The sequence below is a fragment of the Grammomys surdaster genome, unplaced genomic scaffold (genome assembly GCF_004785775.1).
Source record: "Grammomys surdaster isolate TR1022 unplaced genomic scaffold, NIH_TR_1.0 130, whole genome shotgun sequence".
NCBI classification, from domain to species: Eukaryota; Metazoa; Chordata; class Mammalia; order Rodentia; family Muridae; genus Grammomys; species Grammomys surdaster.
In genome coordinates, this window is record NW_021604588.1 from 15045326 (window position 1) to 15068420 (window position 23095).

The 23095-nt window shown below is 41.9% G+C and overlaps 1 protein-coding gene across 4 annotated transcripts in view; it reads right to left on the reverse strand.

Annotated features, from left to right (window-relative positions):
- Positions 1-21575, reverse strand: part of Uap1 (UDP-N-acetylglucosamine pyrophosphorylase 1) — a 36695-nt gene extending 15120 nt beyond the window's left edge. For 2 of the 4 annotated variants that reach the window (XM_028758806.1, XM_028758778.1), the window contains exons 1-5: positions 20925-21016; positions 13263-13585; positions 8139-8343; positions 5487-5662; positions 3563-3735 (exon numbers count right to left, since the gene is read on the reverse strand). In XM_028758806.1, the coding sequence (XP_028614639.1) occupies positions 3563-3735; positions 5487-5662; positions 8139-8343; positions 13263-13542 (834 nt within the window). In that variant the 5' untranslated portion in view covers positions 13543-13585; positions 20925-21016. Of the gene's footprint in view, positions 1-3562; positions 3736-5486; positions 5663-8138; positions 8344-13262; positions 13586-20924; positions 21083-21555 lie in introns of those variants that run through there. The other 2 variants (XM_028758787.1, XM_028758797.1) reach the window with 2 other exon arrangements.
- Between the last annotated feature and the right edge of the window lie 1520 nt (positions 21576-23095).

Below are 23095 nucleotides of genomic sequence, written 5' to 3' on the forward strand. Positions count from 1 at the left end.
GAGAGAGAGAGAGAGAGAGAGAGAGAGAGAGAGAGAGAGAGAGAGAGGGAGAGAGAGAGAGAGAGAAAGAAAAGCAGGGAGAGAGAGGCGAAGATGGAGGATGGAGGCAGACGTGAACTGGAGTGGCTTTAACTAGCCATAGGTAGATATGACATCATAAGGTTAGGATAATTGGGATAACTTGTCTAATCTGTGTGAGTGTCTTGTGATTTGAGTATTTGCTGATATATAAATCTGGTTTTTTTTTATTTTACTGGGTTACTGGGTATTGTGATGTCTAACCATGAGGTTGGCGGTAGTCATTGCATGGGGCTAGGCATGGAGGCGGCAGAGTTGGCCTAGAGCCAAGGAGGACGTCAAGTTGGCGGACAGAGGCAGCGACCATGCCAATATCTCAGGAGGGCCCCTGAGCCAGGACTGAGATGGCCAGCCAGTGCTGGGCATAGAGTGGGAACTTAGTTGGCAGAGGAGCCAGTCGGAAACCTGCAGGCAGTCTTTTTTAATACCTCCTGCTACAGGAACAAGGTCAGAAATGCACTGTTATGCTTTGGTGGTTTCTAAGCTTGCTAGCTACTTACAATTCAATTTGCTGTTTCTATTACAATTCAGAAGCGATTAAACACATGGCATGTGCTATCGATTAGACCGATGCCTTAATTAGATGATAATGATTCTCTTCAGAGCCAAAGAGTCTTATGTTGGACGTGGGGGTTCTTGCCTATAATTCCAGCCCCTTAGGAAGCTGAGGCAGGAGGGCTGCCATGAGTTTTAAGTCAGCCTAGGCTAACAGCAACATCCTGTCTCAAAGATAAAGTCTTATTCGACCTAATACTTTAATCTCTCAAAACATGATTTTCTAAATTTAGGGCTTCAGCTTCTGGATATAATTATCTTTTAGACTAATGTGGAAAGAAATTTATATATAATAGAAAATCTCTAAACAAGATTATGATATGTCTCTCAAGGTCTCTCTCTTTTTTTTTTTTTTACAAGATTTATTTATTTTATTTATATGAGTACACCGTCGCTGTCTTCAGACACACCATAAGAGGGCATCGGATCCCATTACGGATGGTTGTGAGCCATCATGTGGTTGCTAGAAGCTGAACTCAGGACTTCAGGAAGAGCAGTCAGTACTCTTAACCACTGAGCCATCTCTCCAGCCCTTTCTTTCTTTTTTGAAACAGTGCTCTAACCTCAGGCCATCTCTCTAGCCCTTGAGGTCTCATTTTTAACAGACATTCCAAGTTCATATGTGGCCCATTTTGCTTTTGTCAGAGCACATATGGTTTCAACTTTTACATCAAACACATACAAGCATTCCAGATTTTAACATCTTTATGGTTTTACGTTCATATTTAAATGTGTGTCCATTTTGGAGTGATTTTGGCATGAGCTTTGAAGAAGAGACATGTTTTACTTAGCCTATTTCCTCATTCATTTTTACAATTTGAAATACTCTATTTTTCAGTTTATTATTTCATTTTTAAACTACTATGTTTATATGATACAGTATAATTCAGTACATACATGTGTGATGACAAAATTGGGGTCATTAGCATGTCTACCTCTTTATTATTACCTCATGATCACCCCAGTTAGAATGAATATCATTCATAAAAAGAAAAAGTGCCAGTGAAGAAATGTAGAGAAGGCAACTTTTCTAAAAAAGATTTTCTTAATCTTATGTTTAGAGATTTTTTGCCTGCATGTATGTGTGCATTGCACACAGAGGCTAGAAGAGGGCATGGGATCCCCAGAACCTGGAGCCACAAATAGTTGTGAACAGTTAGATGGGCCTGAGAACTGAACCAGATCCTCTGGAAGATCAGCAAGTGCTCAGAACTACAAGCTACTTTTCAAAGCCCTACAAAAAGGAAACTCTTACACACTGTTGGTGGAAATATTAGTTCTATACAGAAGCTATATAAAGCAATATAAAATTCAATATGTATATGTATATATTTATCATGAAATCCAGCTTTCCCCACTACTGAGTACAGGTCCAAAAGAACTGAAGTCAGCAAATCAAGAACTACGTTCCTGTGTTATTGCTGTACTGCTCACAAGAGCTAAGATATAGGATCTACCTAGATACCTCTCAGTGTGCAAATAAAGCAAAGGCAATACATAAACTCACCATGCTATTAGTAAATCACACACAAGAATAAAAAAAATCTCCTATCATTTATACCAAAACAGATGGTTTTGTGGACATTACGTAAGTGAACCTGTGTTATTTCTTGACCACCGTCCCAGTTTATTCTCAATCTTGCAATCATTGTATTGAATGTCTCCCCACTAGTCTCCATGGAATCTAACATGACTGTGCTATACTTTATTTGTTAAGAATAGAAGCTTTAATGCTTTGTGTTTCCCATAATTTCAGTTAATTCAGTCATTCTGGATTTCTGACAGGGTTGAAGACTTATATTCTCATAGCCAATCCTGGCTATTTACTTTGAGAGAAAAGACTTGAGAGGATGGTTTTCAGCTGACATTCATTCTAAAGCCAAGAAAAAAGCCAGGTTCAGAACTAAGTCTTTCAGTTAGGAGACGACAAAGGTTCTGGTTAGTCAACAAAATGTTGGACTGGGTATTAGGTCTATCTTGTACCTTACTGATACAATTAGTATAGTTATACTCTAATTGTTTTTTGAGAAAAAAGTTTTATCTTAACAGGAAGGGTGATATGTAGGAGGAGCTAAGGTGGGAGGAGTAAGGAGAGGAAGAGGAGGAGTAAGGAGAGGAGGAAAAGCTAGGAGACGAGGGGCAGGGGGACATAGAGATGGATGTTAGCGTGTCTCTGCCAGTCAAAGATAGTTGGTATAGCTAGGTTGGGTATTGGGTTACACTTCTGATTGTATGGACATCTTGTTATTGAGCATTACCAAACTTATAAAGCCTTTGATTAATATTTTTTAAAAAATTTTAAAAAATATTTTTATTCAAAAAAAAAGAATAGAAGCCTTAAAAACTTTCAGAAAAATCAATGTTTATATCAATATTTTTAAAATTTTCTGAAATGTTAAGGTCTCTTCTGACTATTTTATCCCTAGCCTTATCTATCACACACACACACACAATTCAAGTGTTCCTATACAAAGCGTAACCTCCCTCCACCCTAATACCAGTGTTTATAGTCATTCCAACAGTAACTGAATACCTTTAAGTGTCTTTATTCGTAATCTCCACATTTCTGTCTTATTCACAAAAAATCCTGAGACCCCTTGTTAAACGCCTTACTGAAGTTTGCACGTGCTATTTCTACCACAGCCCGTTGCCCGTCTACAGCAGCAGGAGAAACAACAGGCTAAAGTGCTTGAACATGCCTTGATAACAAACCCGTAATGATGATCACCATTCACTGCCTCACGTTGTCACAAACCATCCTCACACTGTTTGAATCCTTGTGACCAGCAAGAACTTGTGACCTTCTAGAACCAAATGGAATGGTTCAGATACTCTAGTCAGATAAATGGTTCTAAATTATTCAGATCACCTTAAAAAGACTGACAGAGAAAGATCATTCAACACCTCAACAAAGCTGGGAAAACACTACCTTTGCCCCACAGTCTGCTCCTTTCTGAATGCAGAATCCAATGAACCGTGGGTCTGCCACTTTTACCAATATGTTGTCCACACAATAGACATGAACACTCCAGATGCCTCTTTGCTCCATGTCCTCCACAATGTTTTGGGCTGCAAGAGCCCTGTAGAGACCACCATTCCCATCTGGAAAACAAACAACCCGCTAGTAGTATTCCACGACCCACTGTGAAGGCAGCTAGAAGACTGTTTAACATTTAACAACTGGGATGGTTTTCATTACAAAGTCGAAAATACTGAATAAGCACATAAAGTTCAGGCCTCAGAACTTAATAGAAGTCTCTCTAGCAAAAGTGTGCACAGAATAACATCATTAATGTAAATCCAGGAAATCTCAAAACAATAATTTATCCTATAACATAGGGTACAACACTTACCAAACAATGATTACTTCAGAACATTTTGATTTTTATTAATATTTATGATTCAAATCAAATAGACTTACCTAACTCAAAATAAAAATATTTAAGCATTTTACACTAATTCACTTAAGATAGACATGACAACCTATTGAGATTTAAACTAACCATAAATAAAAGTTTTTCTCTATCTTCATTGCTGTTTTAGTATATTTCTTCTAACAATCTTGACCATTAAACAATAATGAAACACTAGAGAGTACCCCAAAACAGAGCTGATAGTAAGAGTAAACTCTTCTACCAGAGAGAACGGAAGGGAGGGAGGGAGGAGAGAAAGGGAGAAAGAGAAAGAGAAAAAGAGAGAGGGGGGAGGGAGGGAGAGGGAGGGAGGGAAAGAAAGAGAGAGAGAGAGAGAGAGAGAGAGAGAGAGAGAGAAAGAGAGGGAGAGAGGGAGAGAGGTGGGTAGGTATATAGGTACTGGGAATGCAGTTCAGGTGACAGTACTAGCATGCATGACGCCCTGGGTTTAATCTCCAGCACTTTCTAAACAGTGTGGTGGCACATATGTGTAATGCCAGCATTTAGGAAGTACAGGAAGGCAGATCAGGAGTTTAAAGTCCCTTCAGCTATACAGTGAGTTCCAGACCAGCCTTACATTAGGCCTTGCCTCAAAACAAACAAACACATCTTTTGCAAACAGGAATCCAGATAAAATGCAGGCCTATACATGGTGAAGGTCTGGTTTACTGTCCGCTCCTCTCAGTCTTTCCTCTAATTACAGACTCACAGAGAAACTCACACAGGTTTCACAGCTGAGATCGCTCTCCGGGTCACGCTGTGGTTATACAAGCACTACCGTCCAGTTCCAATAAATGCCAACAGCAAACTATGTGTATACTATCTGCAGACGTACAAGCCAGTGTTCTACTCACGTGTATACAGTTCTGCCTTGTGCTCTCTTATTGTATTGTATTTATTGTATGTAAAAAGATTTCTTTTTGCCACTTGATGTCCCTAAGCAAGTATCTCTGTATGATTTAAGATTTAAACCCACATGGAAACTATCATTTACCCTCTCACTACTTCTTTGTTTTGCTTTTTTTCAGTGGTGAGATGTGAACCCAGAGCCTGTGTGTGCCAGGCAAGCAATCTAGCACTGATGACATCATCAGCCAAGCCTCTCACCTACTAAATAGTGATGCTTCACTGTTTTTCAGTACAGTAAATGGTGTGTCAGGGGCACTGTTATACATATAAAATAGTAAGGAGGAGAATGAACAACCAGAAAGCTCTCTAAGGCAAACAACCACAAGAAGTGTAAAAATCTATTTATTCATTCATTTCACTAACGGACATTTTCAACTTTTTAAATCGCTGACAATGCTGAAGGAAAAAAATTGAAGGGGAAAGCCCTGGTTTTTTAATATCCGAATCAGCACCATTCAAAAGAAAAGGAAGAGCTAATGAGCTATTCCATACTACCAAATAAGTCACCGCTGCATGCGGATGATTACAGACCTGGAGCCATAGAGACTTTGTTTTTCTCTTCCAGGATAATCTTCCCATCAAAACTCATAGCAGGCAGCATTCCCTGCTGGAAAAACACCACATTCTCCTTTTTTAAACCGAAGAACTTGTGCTTTGTGAAGAACTCCTTCGTCGATTCCATTGTTCTGCCGCTGGTCATTATATACCTGCAAAAGAGAGTCCATTTAATAAGCAATGATATTGTAAGAATTAGGGCAAAAGAACGTGCACTCAATAGATCTCCCAAGCTGCAGAGACTCTGTGAGAGCGCTTGCTTCATATTTGACTTTCTTCATCTTTTCTCTGGCTCAGACACACTAATTAGCTGTTGTATTTCTTCCAGGGTTTACTGATCCTTATGTCCAAAATAAGCCTATGAAAATATCAAACCTGTTTCCAGAAGCAAAGAACCCATATCTAGAGGCATAAGTAAGCATTTATAACTCTGTGAATGTGTATGCTAAAATTAAACCTCGTTTTAATAGAGGGAAACAAAGATAACAGAAACACAGGCTAATATTCTCTTGTGGTTCTTAATAAAATTTGAAATAGACTCCAGACTCTGCTCACCATCCAGTTACAATCATAGAAGCAAAATTATACATTCTGTTGCTACAAAATTTTAATTCAATCTTGAGAGATGGCTCAGCAGTTAAGACCACTGTCTGCTCTTCCAAAGGACATCATTCAATGTCCAACATCCACATGTGGCTCATAACTGTCTCTGACTCCAGTTCTAGGTATCCAGCACCTCTTCTGGTCTCCCTGGGTATCAGGCACACATAAGGGTATTCAGACATATATGCAAGTAAAACATTTAACACATAAAAAACTAAAACAAATCTTTCCTTTTTCAAAAACCTGAATTCATGACAGAATGGCAAAGGAGAAAAAGGATCCTACCTGAAACTACAATTAGAAACTAAACTGGTTGAATGCCTTACCAGAATTTAAGCTACATAAAAGTTGGGATTTTTGTTCTGGTTAGTGATCAATACTTAGGACTTAGAAACAGTAACTCAACTAATAATCATTAAATAAGTTACTGATGAAGTACAGAGCTGGATAGATGGCTCACAGATAAGAGCACTTGTTCTCACAGAAGACTCAGGTTGGTTCCCATTTGGTAGTAAATGACTACTATAACTCCATTTCTAGAGGGTCTGACGCCCTCTTCTGGCCTCTGCAGATACTGCAAGCATGTAGTCCAGACATACAAGAAGGCAGAACATAAAAAAAATAATAATTATTATTTAAATTGATGAAGGAAATGGCATGATTTCCTACCACAGTAAATATGTACACTAACCAAGTCATTTTGGGCATTTTAATCTTTGTAATAAGCTGAGCCACAACTCTTTGTTTTATAGAAATAAAAAAAAGAGGTGGGAAACTGCTCTGCATACAAACAGAAGCAGAATACTAAAAAGCAGAGGGAAGAGAGAGAAGAAAATCCAACATGACAACAGAACCAGGGCTGTAAATAACATGCTGACTGCATAAAACATAGATGTCCCTCAAAACCCTCACAGGAATAGAGATTGGGAAATAAAAATAAAAACAAACAAACAAAAAAAAAAAAACCACGTTCACAGCATCCCAGTACTTTTGTATTGAAAAAGAACTAGAACATCTTGAAAACTTATTCAAAAAACCATGTCTTCAAAAGAATCAGAGAGCCGCAGAGCAACACAGTTCAGACCTGGAGCCCCAGAGAGGGAGGATCTTCCAAAGGGAATTAAGGTTAGCAGCTGCTTCTTCCTGACAGTCTTTTCTGATGCTGGTAAGGCTAGAGAATCTGCGCTAGGGCCAGAGGCTGTTGCTGGGAGACAGAAAACCAGCAGTTCTGATTGGTCCTACAGGACTGAAGTGATAATATCAAGGCCCTGAGAGATGTCAAGTGCACAGCTGGCTCTGGGAAACTAATCAAAGAGCTAAAGAAAAAAGGAAAAAAAAAAAAAGGTGAAAGGCAGCGCAGACTCACCTGAGTGTCACTCTTCCTGCTTAGGAGGCAGTGTGCAAGACTGAGGCCCTGCATGCAGCACTCCAGCAGCTCCTAAGAAAACACGTGTGACCCACAGCAGAGTGGGCAAAGTGGCTTTCACCTCTGGGTGTGCATGGAAGAGGTGGGGGAGTGGGGAAGAGGAAAGGACCACCTAACCTGGTTCTTAGACCTGATTTGCTAGACCGAAAAGCCTAATGGGCCATACCATCTTATCATGAAGTTTCAGACACTGTAAGGGAGAAACCCAAATGCTTGACAGAGGAAACAAAATGACTAGATCACAATGACACTGGACACCTGGCAGCAACAACAGGAACAAGAAAGCACACCTTTAAGTTTCTCCTTCCAACCAGAAAGCCTATTTTAGACATACTATTAGTCAGTAAGAAGTTTCCGAACTGAGAGTTTGCTGGATACTGAAAGGTATTCTTAAGGGGCTCAGTTAAGGGTATAAAGGTGGATATACTCCCAGTAAAGCCACTGAGGTCAGATAGATAGCTATAACATATACTACTTTCAGCATATATAAAATTACCTTTCCACAGATCACTGGTAACAGGAAGTGTGTCCTCTTGTCAGCAAGTTTATATACATTTTAATACTACAGAGCAGATGCTTCAACACGAGACTTGGCTTACCATGGGATGGTGCACTTGTTACCATAGTGTTGTTCAGCTAACTGCTGGAGCTTCAGAATACGCTCTGCTTGAATCTGAAAAAGTGTCTTGTGGGATGGCAAGCCAACATCATACATGCCCTTGGGATATGTGACTCCAAGTCTTGTCCCCTGCCCACCAGCTAGAAGAAGAACTGCTACTTTGTTCTGAGAAATCTGAGAAAGTCCTAGAAAAGAAAACATGGGTATCACAAAACCTCTATAATTCAACACACAAACTTAAGCTTAGGCAACCAACTCAAACACCCAAAAACCAGTGAGAGACTTCAATGAACATATTAAACTATTTTTCTAGGCCTGGAGCATTAGCTCAGCTGTTAAGAGCAGCTCCTCCAGAGGGACCAAGTTCAGTTACCAGCTGGCTCACAACTGCCCTGTAAGAGCAACTCCAGCTGAGTTAAGACTGTCTTACAGGATGGATTTTAACACAGACAGAAAAAAATAAATAAAACAAAACAAGAAATTAAGCCAGAGAGAGACAATTGAAGATGTAGAGAACTTCTTTCTTTGGAGATCCAGGCACTGTGAGCCCAGAAGGTTCTGAGCACTCTTCCTTGATAACATTACAAGAAACAGAGCAGTTTGCAGTGGCCTGTGAAAGGTCAGACCCTTCCTGGATAACTTCCTGGTTGGACTAGTTCCTCCCTGTGCTTTAACTTGGACAGGTGCCTAACACAAGCCGGTCTCATGGGTACTTCTGAAGCAGAGCACAACAGAACTTCCATTTAAACTGTGGACAAGACAAGAGGCATCAACAGGGCCTTCAACTAGGACACATGAAGGAAAGCTACCCAAGAAAGCGCGTCAGAAGAAATACTGACGCACAAAAGCTTTGTCTTGCCTTGTTAATTTTTTTTGTTTTGTTTGGTTTGGTTTGGTTTTTTAGACAAAATCTCACATACCTCTGGCCTCAAACTTTCCATGCAGCCAAAAACAGACTTGAACTAGTGACAACATCCGTGCATTTTGACTACAGCATGTACTGCCATGCCCACCAAAAGTCTTTAAGTTGTAATCACATGTTACAACTGAAACTGCTTCCCAAAATGTTAAACACAAAAAGGAGACTAATCAAGGACATCTTTAACGGAACTCATTTTATAAACTAATGCATTACTGAGAATTTCACTAAGCATTCAACACAAAGGCATTGTCATTAGCGTGGGTTCGGGAGAGATATTTGGCACTGTATACATAATTTCAAGTCATATATTGAACTATGATAATAAAAACAACATGATATTTGGAATACAGCAGCAAAGAAAAAGGTGAACAAAAACAGAAGATACATGAAGCCAAAACAAATAAATAAATTTTAGTCAAAGTAGCCTATGTAGGTGTTTACTATGCCATATTTGTCTCAAAATATTTGTACATAATATACTTGAACTATGTCATAATAAATCCATATAAATTTCTGCACAATGATATCCTATGTTTTTATGTAAAAGAAAACACTATTAAACATTCTAGTAGTTATTTTCATCTGGAGTATGGAATGGCAAAAATTTTCTTTTTTCTTTTGACATTTTTAGTATTTTCTAATTTCTTTAAGATAAGTATGTATTACCTTTAAAATAAAACAAATCTATTACATTACTATACTAGACCTAAGAGAAATGAGAAGAAGCAATGCTGAGCACACTTGTTCTCCACAAGTGTGGAGAACATGTTGTCACAGAAAGAGAAGAGACACCAGTTCAGGTACTGGGGATGCAGCTTAGTGGTGGGCCACTTACTACCCAGCCATACAAGGCCAGCATCCATTCCCAGCTCTCTATGCTTGTTAGGAAAATGTCTCACGGGCAAGACAATGGGTAACACCAAATAGTTATTAGTATAAGTGGGAGATTAACTTGTACTTAACTAAATATACATTTTAAAATAAAAGGTGGCATTTTATACTAGGCAACCAGACTGTCCCAGTGTACCTTTACTAAAATGGCATTCTTCTCAAAGCTTTTAATTGCTTCTCTTTCAAGATCTGGAGTTCCCAGTTGCTATTCTATGTTACACTAATTACATGTAGCCGTAAAACTTTAAAACTCAAATTAAAATAAGGTCACTTAACCCCTAAGAAATACCTTTCTACCCTCAGTTTCAAATGTCCATTATCACTTCAATATCAGACATTTGGGAACCAATACCACACAATACTTTTTTCTACCATCATGAAGAAAACAAAATTGTCATTGAAACAGTTATGAGACTCCTCCCAGCATACAAAATACAATGCTACAATCTTCACTACCGCAGTCACTTCCCTCTGATTAGTAACTGCAAAAACTTTTTATTGCTATGACTGTGCAAACACACAGCAATTTCTGGCTAAGTGAGAAGGATATAAAATCAGTTACAAAATCTCCTCCACCCTACTGTTAGGCCACAAATAAATACTGTTTCCTGATACTGAGCCAAAAGGAAGTTTGCTTTGCTCCTTCTTGGGCCATACTTGGTTCTAACAACTGTGGATTACACTTTAAATGAAAAATCATAAATGGAGATCATTTCTACAGAGTCTATTAAAAGCTAATGACGCCAAAGAAGACCTGCTTGTTGCTTACAGCCATTATACCAGGTTCCTTAAATGTTAATGCTATGACTCCACCCTCCGTAATTCCTAAGGAGAAACATGGCAGCTGGGATATAGGAGGGAAGAAGCCCGTTTGATTTTTGATTTGGAGCCTTTTTGAAACCCAGAACAGGAAGGCAGGGTTAATGATTCCAAAGTCAGTATAAGTTACCATATCACCAAAACTCTCCATTCACAAGGTTTCATCTGAAAGTCATTCTCTCGATTCTGAGTGGCCCTGCCCAATCCTCAGTAAGAGTTAGCCAGGTTAGCCATGGCTCTTGACAAGAGGATAGGTTAACCATGGCTCCCATAAGAGGCCAGGTTAGCCATACTCTCTTGGCAAGAGGCTAGGTCAGCCATACATGTGCATTTCAGATCTGAAAAGCATCCTCTGAATGAATAACCGATTTCTCTCAAGCTGCTCTTTAACGCCCTTTTGAATCCTTCTGAATAAAGCCTCCTGTAACAATTAAATACACAGAACAGAAGGAAGCAGAACCCCTGAGACAGATATGAAAGGTTCAAGACCTGTCTAGTTAGAAGGAGCTTCCTCTTCGCTATATGAAACAGTTTTCCCACAAGGGAACTCTCTGGGGCTCTTTGGAATACAATTTAAAAATCAATAAACCTGTCAGCCTAGGGGAGGAAGAGGTACAGACAATGTCAATGCTGCCAGTTATCTTCTTATTTCATGGAGTGAGAGGTGGAATGTTAAAAGGCGAAACAAAAACAGCCACTGAGATAATATAGCTACAGCTATGACATTATTCACATCTATGAACGTAACATATATACAACTAGGTAACATAAGAAAAATAGATCTGATATAGTTACAAGCAATTTCTGATATTTTGAAAGTAGTTTCTATAATAAAGTATATTAGTCTCACTTGTTCATTCACGTAAGAAAACAAGGCAGAGACTTAAGGAGAAGGCCACGCAAATACTCAAAGGTGTTGCTCTGTCCTCACTGTCAACCTGACTAGATCTAGATTCACCTAGAAGATTGGTGGGGCACATTCCTGGGTATCTGTGAGGGTATATCTAGGGAAGTAAAGGGAAGGAAGACCCACTGTGCATGAGGATGATGCCATCCCATGGGGAGGAGCCCTGACAGTGTCAACAGGGGTGGGGGTGGGTGGTGAAGGAGCCAGGGAAGGAGCCGCAGGTTCAAAGCTCTCCTGGCCTTCTTTCTTTACTTCCAGGTTCACCATGATGTGAACTGCTCTGCTCCACCAAGCCCTCCCAATCAGAATGCTCTAAAACTGTGACCTAAAATATATACATATTTCTCCCTTTAAACTGATTTGTGTGCTATTTCATCAGAGCTATGCAAAAGTAACTAATGAACAGGCCTAGGGTATAATATTTAGCAAACTTTTTATTTATAGGAGGACTAGATTACAAAAAGCACCTCTATCAAAAAGCTACTGTGGAATTACACTGCCATTCTCAAAAGTATAAATTAGTAGTAGATGTAAGGATAAATTACAGTATGTTTTGAACAAGAAATCTGTGGGCAAATTCAACACATATTGATCCATGTAAAACTGCAAATTTTCCTTCTAAATGATGTCTAACAATCAGGACATGTGCTGCTCTTCAAAAGTGTACGACGGAATTCCTCTGTGAGCACTGCACGCATGTGATGTGCAGGCAAACATGAAGGCAAAGCACTCACACATACAAATTTTTTTAAAAAGAAAAAAATTTTTTAAAGAAGAATGAGTGTAAGAATTGGGCCTATAGCTCTGGCTACTGAGGAGGCCAAGGCAGAAAAGCTGCAAGTTCAAAGCTTTCCTGGCCTCCATGGTGAGCTCAAAACCAGCAGGCAACTAAGAGATGTGGCTCGGTGGCAACGTGCTTTCCTCACATGCAGAAGGCCAGGGCTTGACCTCTAGTACCTCCCAAACAAAACAAAGAGTGTCAGTCCACAGCAGCAGAACCACAGCCTGCACAGCTCCATGGCCTTCAAGGTGACCGTAAGCAGAGAAAGGGCACAGGCCAGACCAAGCTAAAGGTAAATACAAACACAGGAGGAAATGTGCAACAGAACACCTAGGCAAGGTGAATTGCTTGCTCAGCTTCAATATGTGTCGAAACAGGAATGAGACATAGTAACACAGAGGAAAACAGGGCTGGAAATGCAGGTGTGGAAAACCAGTTTAAGGCAGGTTTTCAGGTCAAAGCAGCTTAAATTGGAACATTTAACTTGTGCCACAAAATTTCAGGGAAAGTAACCTAGCAAGAGTATAGAATTTAAAGACACAAAGAGTCTGAGCCGAATAAAGACTAGTATAAGAAGAGCTTTGAAACCAGGCATCGGGAATTCAAGCAGGACGTAGATCAGCCATGGCAGGTGCTGCAGCTACCTTGGCAAGAATGCTTGCCACTTGCTAGTGGGTTATCTCATTTCTATTAGGACAGGCACAGTGCTACATGATCCAGCAACTTGAATAATTTCAGCGTATCTCATAACACACTGGGTAAGACATGAGCACCTTCTCAGTACCTTCACTTTCCCAGGCCTGCAGCTGGTCTTGATCTCTGGTAGCACTGCCCAAAACCTGACGGGGCACAGGCTCCATTCGTGCATCCACCTTTTCTTGGTGAGTGGAACGATCAAATTCACCAATGGCCTTCTGGAAAAACGAGTTCAGCTCTTCAAAGTTCATGGCCTGGAGCTCCATATAGAGTTCTACCTGCTGGGCTTCTGACAGCTCATTCCAGAACTGCAGCAGGTGCTCTTGCCCATCTCTGGACAGCCTGTGTCTGAGGTCATTAACATTCATAGTGCTCTGGTAGTGACGCTTTGTAAAAACAGAGTAGGGAGAGCTGTGAACCAAAAAGAAAAGGAATTAAGGAAGGGTACACATCCTGACATTTTGGCCAGCAAGATCACATATTTAACAGTGGTCCCATGAGATTATACCACCCCATCTAAACTACCTTAGGTTATATATGTATGATGTTTGCACAGTAATTAAACAGCCTAATGACACATTTCTCAGAACATAGCCCCATCATTAAGCTATGTATGACAATATGTTTTTTAAAAACTGACACTCACTCAATACTTGTGAAAGTTCAAATTTAAACAATAATTAGTACTATGTGCGAAGCACTTTACTTACAAGTCTCATCTAACTTTCTACCTCTCCATCACTTGTAACTGTTATACCATCAGTATTCGTACAGAAGAAGCTCAGCAGCACAGCCCGTGGAGTGGCACCTATCCCCAGGGATCTCATTCCACTGTCACTCTCCACATCTGCTGCCGCTGCACTACTCCTCTAAACACTATGCTGCCACTTCATAGTTCAACTGTTCTCCTTTTGCCTCTAATAAAGATAACTACTGTTGTATTCGGAGTACAGCATCACCTATAACTATGAATACTATACTTCAATAGCAACTTCCACAGGGAAACAGGGGATTCATACCCATCATCTACTCACTAAAAACCTGAGCCCTAACTGGAAAGAAAGGTGATGCACATACAACAATCAGGGGAGAAGAACATGTTAGCCCTAAGCCTGAGTATTCTACCATCACAAAGCCAAATCTTAAACTGCATAGTGTTACCAAGTAAGGGAAGGAAGAAATATTTAGTCTACCACCCACCTAGTACTGATAAACGCAAGATCTGAACAGGCACCAGCTGGAAAATGTTCACAATCTAGTTCTTTGACCCTGGAGGAGGTCAAACAGACTACAAAGATAAGAGGAGGAAACCAGAGACCTTAATGGCCCTGGGGAATGAGCATGAAGAAGATAGGAATCAGTCAGAAAGTGAAGGGCTACACATAGTGACAGGATATTATATAGGGCAGGTCTAGCCCATGAAAGCCAGGCAATGAACTGTAGATCAGAGAGTAAGAGATAGAAGCCAACAATGGAATAATACACAAGGCACTATCTCCATGCGCTGCTTTAAAAAAGAAGAGGGAAGGAAGCCAGGGTACTGAATACACTGTAAAGAAAGACAGCTAGAAGGAAAGCAAGCTAAACCACAGCTGTGGGAATGAAAACCCGAGGGGACCCAATTAGAATGGTGATCATCAAAAAAAGAAATCAAACACAGGTAAGATGGCTCAGCAGGTAAGGGCACTTGTCTTGTCCCCTAGTCTGAGCACACGAGGTCTAGCCCCAGGACCCACATGGTGAAAAGAGAGACCAAGTTCCATAAGATGTAAACACACACACACACAATTGTAAAAAGTAAAACTTTAAAATAAAAAGAGTGACACCACATGTAGCTAAAGACGTAGGAGAAAGGAACACCTGTATGATGCTAATAGGAACGTCAACTAGTACAGCTGCTATAGGAACCAGGATGGAGGCTGCTCAAAATCTAAAAGTAGAACTACCACAAGATCTGGCTACAACCACTTCTGGTTATCTAAGTCAGCATGCAGGGATACATACCTACCTGCACCTCCACAGTTCTTACTGCACTCACTGTTCATAATAGCCAAGTTATAGAACCATCCTTGACACCCATCAACACATAAACTGATAAAGAAAATATAATATCTGTAGTGATGGGATTTTATTCAGCCATAAAATATGAAATATCATTTTTTGGACAATTCATGGAACTAGAGGCTATCAGTGAAGAAAACCAAATCCAGACAAATAGTTCGATCTTTTCTCTCATAGGCAGAATCTAGATTTAACACATACACATGCACATGTGCATGCACGAGGAAAGTAAAAGAGGAACTAAAAGGGAAAAGGCCCAAGGGAGTAGAATGAAGAATGAACAGACCAAAGAGATGTTTCTCTTTATACGCAGAATCTAAACTTCATTATAGATACCCATGTATACATATGTGTGACATGAAAGCAGAAGAGAGACTATTTAAGACAGGAGACTAAGAAAGCAGCAGGAAAACAAATATGAACTATGTCTGATATGTGTCTAAAAATGCCATAACGAAATCCATTATTTTGTATGTTAACTGAAAAAGATAAAAATTGGAAGAAAACAAAACAACAAACAAAACCCTCAAGGCTATGACGCAGACTGGCTGCCGGGATCTGAATGAAAGAGATGACTTTGGGGCTCACTACAAAAAACCACCATTGCCCTGCATTCCAGCTGCTTAGCTGTGGCAGTTAAAGGGAAGGAGGGGCCAACCTATCCTCCTGTCACAGGATGGTGATCAGGGGTACAGAGCATTCAACAGTCTACACACATCACTCAACTGCCCCAGGCCTCAGGTCCTGCACCTATAAATTGAGATGCCCGACAGTTTCTACCTCATCACAATCATTCAGTATCAAACTACAGAGGGAGTTCTACACCTTGTGTCCGTCAGGGCAGGGATAAGAATAGCACTATGGCTTTGCAGCAAAGGCAGCATGTGCAGGCTCACCCACTGCAACACCAGACATAAAAAGTCAAAAGGAGTCTACCCCACAGAAAGTAGATGGCAGACATCCTGGAGACTCGGGTCACCTGCACTTCCTCAAGAAGTCTTGCAACATGAAAACAGACCTGCTGCAACACCAGAGCCGCCTCTTGTTCTCGGCATACCTAGAGGCACACCAGAAGCCCAACATATCACTGTCAGATGTGGAAACAAATGGACATTCCTAATTTTATTGCCTACACCAAGTCATAAATACTTTCAACCCCAGTGTCATAAAGTGGGAATAAAATTTTCATCTAAGGCTAAGGTGTAACAAATAATCTTTCATAATCAATGAGAAAATGAAGCTCAAAGAAGTTATATAATTTGCCTTTGGCTACATCGCTAGTACCTGGAAAGATGGGAATTTTTAACTCAGATGTATGTGCCTCCAAGTCTATCCTCTTTCTCTCTCCTCACAAAAGCAGAGGAAATACAAAGAATCCCATGAGAGAGGTCTCACTGAAACACAGGCAGAATAACTTGGTGGCAACCATCACTGAGCTCTAGAATCTGACTAGGTCCCTACCTCAATTCTACCATGGCCCAAGTTTGTGATTTTCATCTAGTTATTTAACCTTTCAATGCCCTAGTTTTTCATGTCTGCAAAATAGAGCAAAGACAGTTGTTAGCCAGGTGAAATAGTGAATGCCACAATCTTAGCATTTGTGTGGATGGAGCAAGATGAAGAATCTGAGGCTCCTTTAAGCTACAGAATACGACTGTGCCCAAGCTACAGAGCACAGCCCTGTCTCAAAGGCAGACAAACAGAAAAACAAACAAACAAAAACAAAACAACAACAAAAAAGGAGCCCTTACCTCTAAAGTTAAGGGTATCCTTACTATGATGAAAGTTTTGAAAGTGCCTAGGACTTTGAGAGGCCTCTATAAAATGCTACTGTCAAAGATGTGAAAGCTGCACTCCACAGCACTAAGTCACAACCTTTTGAACATGAGCTACTATGGACAAAGCCAAAAAGTTTATCAAAGATACAAGAAAAGAGGATTTCCTCAATGGGAGCAATAAGGAAACCGCCTCCCAGAGTGATATACTCAGGGATCAGGACATGGTGGCAGCAGTTGTCTGAAGGCCGCTGCAGCCTTGTACAAGGGGACAGACCCTGCAAATGGAATCCTTCGTGATTTCATCATTGGAACATCATGGAGCACAGTGAGTACAAACTTGGATAAGCTAATCACTCAGCCTGGCTTCTTGATGGAACCAAGACCATAGGAAACACAAGATAAAAGGGCTGTTGCTGGAGTAACTCACAGCTTCCCAGTAAACCTTTCCAAGTTTACTTGCGGTCATCACCAAGTATGTAGTAACATGTCCTGCTACATTACATGGGCAACGACTTCACTAGGGAATTCTCACTTCCAGCATAACCTATGGGCCCAATGTGGTTTGCTTTTTTATGTCACAAAACTACAGTGAGTTGTGATTTGTCCCCAGTTGCCCTCCTCATGATGTGACTAGGTTATCCATAAAAAGTTACCCTTTCGTGGACATGTGTGAGAACTTTTATGTGTGATTATTAATTCATTCACCAAATATTTACTGAGCACTTACTGCCCGCCAGAGTCTGATCTGGGTGGAAGTAAGCTGAGGAACAAGTTCATACTCAAATTCCAGAGTAGATGAGTGTGTAAAAGAACATGAGCTAAGGCTACGAAGAAACAGAGTGGGGGAAAGGACTGAGTCCTAAGAGGCACAGTAGTGGGGAACTAGGTAAGAAGCAGCACCATGGGGGACGGGGGATCTATTTGTTAATTCTTAAGAATATATATGAAGACATAAACCAAGCTTAGGTCCAAGTGTTCTCGAGGAAACAGCAAGTGAAATAGCCCAATATGGAAACTTGCTATTCACTAAGTATGAAGAAAATGTTGACAGAACAGATTTACAAAGACATGGTGATTAGAGACTCGATCCTTTACTTTGGGTCATTTTCAATTTCATCTGCTTACCAAACATCCAAAGAGAAACTGCAGACTAGTCGGCAGAACACTAGTTGGTAACACTAGGGTTATGTGATTAAAACTCTCAAGGTCACCAGTACACGACAAAGCCAAGCAAGTCAGGAGACAGAGCCAAAAGGTACTTCAGCTGGGCGGTGGTAGTGCTTGCCTTTAATTCTAGCACTCGAGAGGCAGAGACAGACACATCTCTGTGAGTTCAATGCCAGCCTGATCTACAGAGCCAGTTCCAGGACTGCCAGGGCTACAGAGAGAAACTCTGACTCTAAACACCAAAAGAAAAAAAAAAGAGCATTTCAGTTGATGTCTAAGAGCTGTATCACTTTTAAAAAAAAATTTACTAAGATAGCTGGCACATGTACAAAATTCTCAAAGAACATTTTCTATTAAATTAAAAAAAAAAAAGACAGTAGGGCAAAGTAGATTGGTATTATTTTCCAAGGAATGACTCCCGGGGTCTCCTGTTCAACCTTGTTTTTGTGAGGACTTGAGGGAGCACGTTGTAGTCAGATCACTGGGAAGACATGGAACCAAAGAGGCGCCCCTAGCTCTTGGTTCCTCTCCAGTTGTCCCCTGCCCCATCATTTCACCCTGAGGAAATAATTTCATTTCCCCGGTGTATGTATTTTGTCATGAAGACGACCCAACCTTTTTCACATATCCTTAAGATTAAAAAACAAAGGTCTCTTCTACTAAAAGTACATGCAAGCATACTATGACAAATGTTAAGTACAACTGTTCCTTTAAAAGTCATTCAAAGCTGGGCAGTGGAGGCTTACTCCTTTAATCCCAGCACTGAGGAAGCAGACAGATCTCTGTAAGTTAGTTCCGGAGGCCAGCATGGTCTGGTCAGAGGCAGAGGCTGGTGTATCTCTGAGTTTGAGGCCTGGTTGATCTACAGAATGAGTTTTAGGACAGCCAGAGATACACAGAGAAACCTTGTCTCAGAAAAAAAAGAAAGAAAAAAACTTCATTCAATAAGTACTACTCCCTTGGGCTGGAGAGATGGCTCAGTGGTTAAGAGCACTGACTGCACTTCCAGAGGTCCTGAGTTCAAATCCCAGCAACCACATGGTGGCTCACAACCATCTGTAATGAGATCTGATGCCCTCTTCTGGTGTGTCTGAAGACAGCTACAGTGTATTCATATATAATAAATAAATAAATCTTTAAAAAAAAATAAATAAGTACTACTCCCCTTTAGGTGCTTGAGAAAAACGCCTATTCATGCAAATAAAACAACTTTACGGTGGTAAACTTTGATATCTGGTCCCAGAACACCAGCAATCTACAAAACTTATTACCAAAATCATATCTGTCCATTTCTGTGTTACGTAACATTCATAATGAACATTGTTTATATTTACCTGACACAGCTATAGCCATAGCACTGTATCTCCTACTGATTTTTGTAAGACGGGTGCGTGTGAGTGTATGTGTGTGTGTGTGTGTGTGTGTGTCTGTGTGTGTCTGTGTAAGTAAATGGTATACAGCAACAGAGAAGAGAATGAAAAAGACATGGATTTTTATACTATGAACAAACGCATGTACTAGAAATTACGACTAAATTTGGCGTGTGCCTACAACCTAACACACCTGGGTCAATATAAATGACGAACCATTATCAAACATGCCTCTATTAGAATTTAAATGCCACATTAAAGCAGTCCAGTATTTCCATTTCCTCCCCCACCTCTGCTGCTATATGTCCTCAGAATGGGTTAGTAAATTGCTCTTGAAAAACAAAACAAAACACGTCTTTAATCCCAGCATTCAGAGGTAAATGGATCTCTGTGAGTCCTGGGCCAGCCTAGTCTACAGAGTGAGTTCCAGGACAATCAAAGCTACACATGGAAACCCTGTCTCAAAAAAAAAAAAAAAAAAAGGAAAAAGAAAGGGGGGGGGACGGGGGGGAAAAACGACGGGGGGGGGGCCGCGGAGGAGAAATGGTATTCAAATTGACTTGAGTCCTAACCACTGACTAACAACACAGACTTATGAAGTCTTTTCCCTCAGCCAAGTTAGACAACTAATAACGAAATAGACAAATGCCTTCATTTCCCTGAAAACTCTTGGATCCAAGCCCAGTGAACCTCACCTCCAAGTTCCTAAACTTTGACTTCACATAAATACATACGTACTAGCATGATCATTACCGCCGATTTTCAGATTTCATAGTGTGCCGATGAAAGCCAGCTTCAGACCAAAGTTTTAAAAATCTTCAAGAGCGTATGTGTGCTCTCAGCCCTCTAGCCTCATCGTTCTACCAGTCCAACTGAGGGGAAACCCTGAAATCTGAACCTCTCTCACTATCAGTATCAATCGAAGCCGGGTATGTGGCAAGGCCACATCTGTGCTAGCCACATCTCCCATTGGGATCCACTGTCCTTGTCGGAACTACCAATTCTTACCCTCGTGGGTTCAAAACCCCCCAACTCGCTTTCCCCTGACAGTACCAGCGACCTTATTCTCACCGGGGACCTCCCAAAATGGCACAACTATACCAGGGCCCTAGCCTGGGACCCTCGTGGCTCCTCTTCCCCATCCAGGTGAGTGCCCACTCAAACCAGCGCTTGACACGCGCCGAGGACTCCATCACCACCCAAACCTCCTCTCCCCGGTCTCCCCCCACCCCGACCCTCCGCGCATCCTCCCCCGCCGCGACACAGCCCACGCCCCTCCGGAGCTCCGAGCAGCCGGCGCCGAGCACCGTGCGGCAACGCGTTGCCGGGTCCGCGCGCTTGCCGTGGGAGCGCGCGCGTGAAGGGGGCCCCTACCTCCCTCGACACTCCCGCGGCTCGACCCAGCTCCGGCTCCTTCGGCTCGGCAACTCGCCCGCGTCCCGCGCCCGCCTGGAATATATACCGTCATCCGCGGGGCCGGGGCGGCGGGGCGGGCCGCGAGTAGCGGCCGAGGGGAGCGCGGGCCCCGGCCACCCCGCCCCTCTCGCCGCGGTGAGTGGCTGCGGCCCAGGGGCGGAGCGGAAGCCTGCCGGGCCGACACGTCAGCCGCCTAGCGCGGCCAAAGGGGCGGGCGCCGGCGACAGGAAGGCAGAACCTCTGTACATCACTCAGACTCTTGCCCAATAGGATGGCCAAGGGTCCTGTCAGTCTGCAGCACCGCCCCCTCACGCACTGGGGGTGCGGGGCCCGCTACGCGCGCGGCCTGGGGGAGGTGAGACCAGGCGCCACCTTGAGGACAAACTGCCAGGGCGGGTCCTCAGGGTCACCCGGGGCGGATCCGTGCTCCCAGTACTGAAAAGGGGGCAGGCAGTGAGTCTTCAGGTGACGGATTTCCGAACGCCCACGGGTGTGGTTGGGAAAGACCCGCCGGTTTCTGGGCAGAGATCCCTCCGGGGCAGGCCTGCGACCTTAAACTAGCTGATTATGTCTCTGATTCTCCAGATACCTGCTTGCCAGTAACCCAGGCTTCCTCTGTCCTTGTCTTCTGAGTCTCTTGGGTGTCAAGACAGCCAGGTTGCCTTTTGTGCAGCCACAAGTGAAAGAAGAACTGCAAGCAAAAGGGATTAGATAACCCGAGGTCATGCTAAGTGTGCCAGTCAGTGAGAACCGGTCCAGGGAGCAGGTCTTAACTGGGAGGGAAGAGCTAATGTTCAACTGTCCTGTTACACCATAGGCAGCGGGTGTGCACGTGCAGGCTATAATCTCTGTGTTATGAAGTTGCATTTATACTTAAAGTCATGTTGGGTTTTTCGGGTCCTGAAAGAGAGTCCAATTTGTTGAGATGTCAAAAGCAACTAAATTTAACATATCCTGGAACCTAGAGAAAGTCAGATGGTTTCCATCTGGTGGATCGGCTTCCTCATTTACATTTTCAACATTTTCTTAGTCATTCTTGAGCATTCACTTTTCATTCAGACTTTACTATCAATTTATATCATTTAGAAATTGTATCATTTAACAAGGGTTATCAGTCATAAATAAAAAGATAGTTTTCCGTTTGATAAGGAACCTTTGTGGCTTTGAGAGGTTAGATGGATAGATAAACAGTTTGGTGGAACAGGATCAAGGAAGGGTGTGAAATATTATTAGCAGTATTTGCTTGGCCTTAGTCTTGCGCGCCCTCTGAAATCCTGTCAGAATGCCACGTCGCCTGAGAAGCTGTTGCCACCCACAGTGCTGTTGATAGTGGTAGGTGTGCCTTCCTGGAGCAAGAAGAACAACACGGGTGTGTTCTCTGATTTTCATACTTCCAGTTTTGAAAGCAGCAAGTTTTAAGTGAAGAATACAGAGCCTGTACACAATGGGGATTGCCCAGAATCCCTTGATCCTTACGTATGCAAGTCCCTGGGGTTGAAGTATTCTCTTAAGAAGAAAATGGCGGCTAGAGCATTCAATAAAGAGCATATTGTTCAAAACGTATTTATTGAGTTATTCTACACTATACCTTATGATAGACTCTATAGGGGAATCAAGCATCTATTTCTTCATGGGATTTCTAGTAGAATGAGAGAGGCAGGGGAGGGTCATGAGTGCAGCAGCAAAGGCTCAGATGAGGGCCTTAGAGCTCAGAGCAAAGGGATGACATTTCCTCCAAAATCAGCCCTTAGTTTCAGAAAGGAGTGAGGGACCACCTCATACTTCTTTTAAAGAAATATATATTTTTAAAGCATTTTATTTATTTAACATGTGTGCACTGTCTCTGTCTTCAGACACATCAGAAGAGGGCATCAGATCCCATTACAAATGGTTGTGAGCCATCATGTGGTTGCTGGAATTGAACTCAGGACCTCTGGAAGAGCAGTTAGTGCTCTTAACCACTGAGCTACCCACCTCTCCAGCCCCCACCTCACACTTGTGGAGGCTGCCCTTTAGTACTCAGCCTGCACGACTTTGGCCTTTGTTTTCCCATTGACAACCTTGTACCTTTGCTAACTCCTGTTACCTCACTGATACTAAAATATATATACAGGAAATCTGTCTATAGA